At 32.9% G+C, this 4,883-nt stretch overlaps 1 protein-coding gene across 1 annotated transcript; it reads left to right on the plus strand.

The window, feature by feature from the left end:
- The first annotated feature begins 118 nt into the window (after positions 1 to 118).
- Positions 119 to 953, plus strand: LOC105570886. Its single transcript, XM_012028338.1, has 2 exons — positions 119 to 272; positions 362 to 953. Exons 1-2 carry the CDS (start codon positions 129 to 131, stop codon positions 797 to 799), a joined length of 582 nt encoding a protein of 193 aa, XP_011883728.1. The 5' UTR covers positions 119 to 128; the 3' UTR covers positions 800 to 953.
- Positions 954 to 4,883: the final 3,930 nt, after the last annotated feature.

Consider the following 4,883-nt stretch of genomic DNA (forward strand, 5'->3'; position numbering starts at 1 on the left):
AAACATTCTAAACCCATTGGCATAGAAAACCCAAAAAAAAATTTTCGCATCGAAACAAAGCTTCCTCTATGAGGAAGCAAAATTAGATTAATATTATCAATATTCAATAGGTACATTTTTCACCTGAAATGTGGGAAAAACCACGAATAGATGGAAAGAAAAAAGTGGAAAGTAATGCAATACCAACAATTTTTGGACATAAAGTAAAAAAGAATAATATGACAGCATTACCTGTAATACATGACAATGGAATTGGTACTGATTCTTCCAATGTAAGTTCAATTTCTTATAATTTTCTATAATTTTATTTGTATTATATTAATAATTCTTTCTTATATTTGTTATATGTTGCACAATGCAGAACGAAATATGTACATCAGCTACACTTGAAGAATTACCAACATGTGACTCATTGACAAACTTCAAAAATAAAGAAATGGAAAAGCTATTGCCAATAATAAATGTTACAAATCTTGAAGAGGCGGTATTAAAACTCCAAAACACTTTACTAGAGGCTGAACAGGCAAAAGAAGAAGCTAGACGAACGGAGCTTAAATTTAAGGATGCAAATGTAATGATTTTTAAGATAAATAAATCTAAAATGAGCCTTAAAAACCACGTAAGGAAGCTTATGGATCAAAACAAGAAATTGACAGAACAAATACGTGCTTTGAAAGCGAACAAGAACTTGTCAAAGATATTAAATGACGATCAAATTGTAGCTTTTAACAGACATGCACAAGGTTGCAGGTGGTCTAAAAATACCATCATGAAAGCTCTTCGACTGAAAATGTGGTAGTAGTGGTTACAGAGAAGTTTTAAATCAGGGCATTCCTTTGCCATCGGAGCGTACGCTCCGAAGAAAACTAGAAAATATTAATTTTGAACCTGGTGTTTGTGACCAAATATTTGATATACTACAACAACAAGTTTTACAATTTAGTGATGACCGAGAAAAAGATTGCATTGACGAAATGAGTATTACTGCAGGTGAACAAATTGATCAGTCTACAAAGTGCTCTTTTGGCATGTCAACTCTGCCTTTTGGTATATAAACTTTAATCTTTTCTTTATCTTTTCTTTATCTTATCATGTATGTATGTATGTTTGTGCATGTATATACAGTTTGAGGCATTTAAAGAGTTACAACTTGTTATTTTTTTCAGTTATCTTTAAAATGCCTTGGATAAAAATTATTTGGTTCTGAGGAGGAAATAACAGGGATATTAGTTGAACCTTTATTGCTATAATGTGTACTTTTAGAGATAACAGTTTGTAACATTTTAAATGTACATGATAAGGTAAAATCTTTTCTCTTCTTAACTTCTTACATTTCTTCCTTTCTTTCTTTTCAATAATCAAACAGGGAAAATAAAAGAAGCAACACATGGTCTAGTTTTCATGCTTGGAGGTCTTTTTACGCGTTGGAAGCTCCCTGTTGCATACCATTTTACATCTGATAGCTTAAATGACGCTATTTTAAAACCTATCGTACTACAAGTTATTGAAAAAGCAGAATCTATTGGCTTGTATGTACACAGTGTGACTTCCGATATGGGTCCTGTGAACTTAAGCATGTGGAGAGCATTTGCGAGTATTGCATGTAGCAGATATTCAAAAATCGGTAATTGTTTTCCTCATCCTATTGATAATGCTCGGAAACTATTTTTCATTGCTGACGCTCCGCATCTATTAAAAAACCTTAAAGCTACTTTGTTAAATAACAAAGTTATACAATTGCCTAAAACATTTCTCCAGACACACAATTTATCTAATCCTATTGCTAAATGTGAACATTTAAATGAATTAATTGACATTCAAGAAAATCTACAATTCAAACTAACTCCTAAAATTTCAAAAAGAGATATTACCTGCAGTACATTTAACAGAATGAAAGTAAACAAAGCGAGAAATATATTAAGCTGCGATGTTAGTAGTGCCATGCATTTTTATGCTGCAGAGGAAGGTAAACAGGAGTTTGACACTACAGCAGCATTTATTGAAGTTTGCTCTAAATGGTTTACGTTAATAACTGCTCGTACACCAAAAGTTCCCAAGGAGCGCCAATGCACGTATAATGCGCTCTAAATGTGCATTAAAATTCGCATTAAATGCGAATTGTACATGCACATTTAAAGCGCATATTTGTCCCGCATTAAATGTACATTTAATGTACATTAATTAATGCGTATTAAATGCGCATTAAATGTATAATTAATGCGTATTTATCGTGGCAGTGCATTTAAGAAACTACACCTACGTTCATCGAGGAGCCCAATTGAACAACCAGTGTACCATGACAACTCTGTACTATATTGGAATGCTTACTGCAATGCTTAGAGGTCGGGCAAGAAAACAAATGATAGGTTGCTCAACGTTCGTTTCTTTTTCTGTCTAGACAGAGAACTAGACAGAGAAAGAAATGGGTGCCTAGCAATCTAATTCTTTTTTTCATGCCCGGCCTTTAAGCATTGCAGTATATATTTTGCAGTATAGTTCATTGGGGACAACTGAAGCTTCTCCAGCTTATTTATCCTATAGAGGACTTAAGGATCTACACACGCCTCTACACGTTGATGCTTTAAATGTAGAATTAAGAGAACAAAGATAGTGTGAAACTATTTAAAATTTTATTTATATAAAATTTATATAAATTTAAAAAACAAACTTATAATTTATCTTTGGCAAAATTATCATTTGTAAAAGGCCTAATTTCTACTACCAAGGTAGAAGAAAAGATATTTACTCTTTTTCATCACTTAGGAACTTTTAGTTGAAACTATTAAACTTAAAAAACTATGCTAATATATGTAATTAATTATAATTATCACAAAAGCAACAGCTTTCGAACTCAAGATTATATTTAAGACGGTCTTAAATATAAGAATCAGTTATGAATGTTGATCTAGCGATTTGCGTTCGCCATTGGTTGTAGAAAATTTCGAGGTTTACATACAATTTGCATTAATTACGCATTTGAATACGCGCATTTTGAACACACAATTAATGCAGTTTAAAAGCCAATGCAGTAAAATGCGCATTAAACGCACGTTATACGCGTATTGGCGCTCCTTGGGTATCATTACTTTTGTAGAGAAGATTTTTGTAGAGACAATATTTTTGAGAAGGTATTTTTGGATTGTCTAAACCGCGGCCAACGGGCGTCCGCGGACGCCCAGCCGGCGGGCATGCCCCCACTCCAATCATCGCCCCACCACGTTTAAAACTATTTAGTTTAGTTGGTGCCATTTGATGATATCATTACTTTTGTAGAGAAGATAGTTTTGTAGTGAAGATATTTTTGTAGAGATGCAAAAAAGATAGAGTAACAAAATATATTCGGTCGTTGGAGCTTATACTTGGTGCTTTTTTTTACCTTTTTTTAAAAAGGTACACATATACAACGAAATATACTGTATTATAATTAATTTATTTATTGCACTTCAGTTTAGAAATGTACTGTATTATAATAAAGATCATTTAATTTTTTAATAATACAAATAAATAAAGTGTGTTGAATGTTTTAATCTTCCTAACTGTTAAATACAATGTTAAACTTTTCAGACCACAGGACATTATTCGAGATATTTATCCGCAACTAGACATTGTAAAAAATTCTCTGCCCTCGAATGATGGGTCAAATTCCATTGCATTCGATCAAGCTGTAAGCGAAGTTGTTAATATCATAGTTGGATATGATACTGGATGGAGCAAACGCGGTAACGGTCGCAGTTACGATAGTTTAAACAGTTACAGCACTATCATTGGTTTTTTATCAGGAAAAGTTCTTGATTATGCTACTAGAAACCGGAAATGTATGAAATGTGATTTGGGGCACAAGAAAGAGGATCACGATTGCCGCATGAATTTCCAAGGCAGCGCTAAGGCTATGGAAGCTGACGCGGGAGTTGAATTAATCAACCATAGCAAAGTTTTGAAAGAAGTCGGCTTGCAAGTTCGTGTAATTATCGGCGATGAAGATAGTTCAATGATAGCAGCCGTACGAAATGACAATCCTGATGTTAATTTTCATAAATTAGCCGATAAAAATCATTTATCGAAAAATTTTTCTAATGAATTATATAAAATGCGTAACAAATACAAGCAGCTGAATAGAAAAGGAATCATTCCTCACATTAAAAAATGTTTTAATTACGCAGTGTCCCAAAATAAAGGCAAAAGCGAATGTTTGGCGAATGTGTTAAAAAAGCTGCCAGATCATTTTTTTGGACGCCACGAAAATTGTGAAAATTGGTGTAAACCTAAAAATAAGCACACAATTCAGTTATCGGAATCTGATTTGTACGATGAATTAGTGCAATTTTTTTGGAAAGTACGCTGCGAATGCCGAAATTTTCGGTAGCAGCTTCTAGTCAAGCTAATGAAAGCTTTAATAACATTGTTGTTAATAAAGCTGCTAAAAATAAATGCCTCAGTAGAAGTGCTGCGTGCGACTTTAGAGTAGCCGATAGTGTATGTGTGAAAAATTATGGAGAGCAAAGTATATTGAAAATGCAGAAAGGATTAGGAATTTCCGAAGGAACACACTCAGCCAAATATGCTATTGTAGCTGATAGCAAGAGATTTAAAAGATCTTTAAAAGATAAATTAAAATCAAGTAAATTACGACGGCTGGAACTAAAACAAAAAAGAGAAAGTCTGAGAAAAAGTAAAGAAAAGACGGAAGGCATAACATATCAAACTAACTGTGGTATTGATACAATGATAAATAAAATAGATGAAAGTTCTAAAAAGATATCAAAAAATGAAATAAGTATTATTTATTTTGATTTGGAAACAACAGGATTTGCTCCTAATGCTCATATTGTTCAAATAGCTGCAAAAAGTTGTGAAACTTTTTTTAATCTTCATGGCTTCCGGAT

The sequence above is a fragment of the Vollenhovia emeryi genome, unplaced genomic scaffold (genome assembly GCF_000949405.1).
Source record: "Vollenhovia emeryi isolate VEMERY1.0 unplaced genomic scaffold, V.emery_V1.0 DF941634.1, whole genome shotgun sequence".
NCBI classification, from domain to species: Eukaryota; Metazoa; Arthropoda; class Insecta; order Hymenoptera; family Formicidae; genus Vollenhovia; species Vollenhovia emeryi.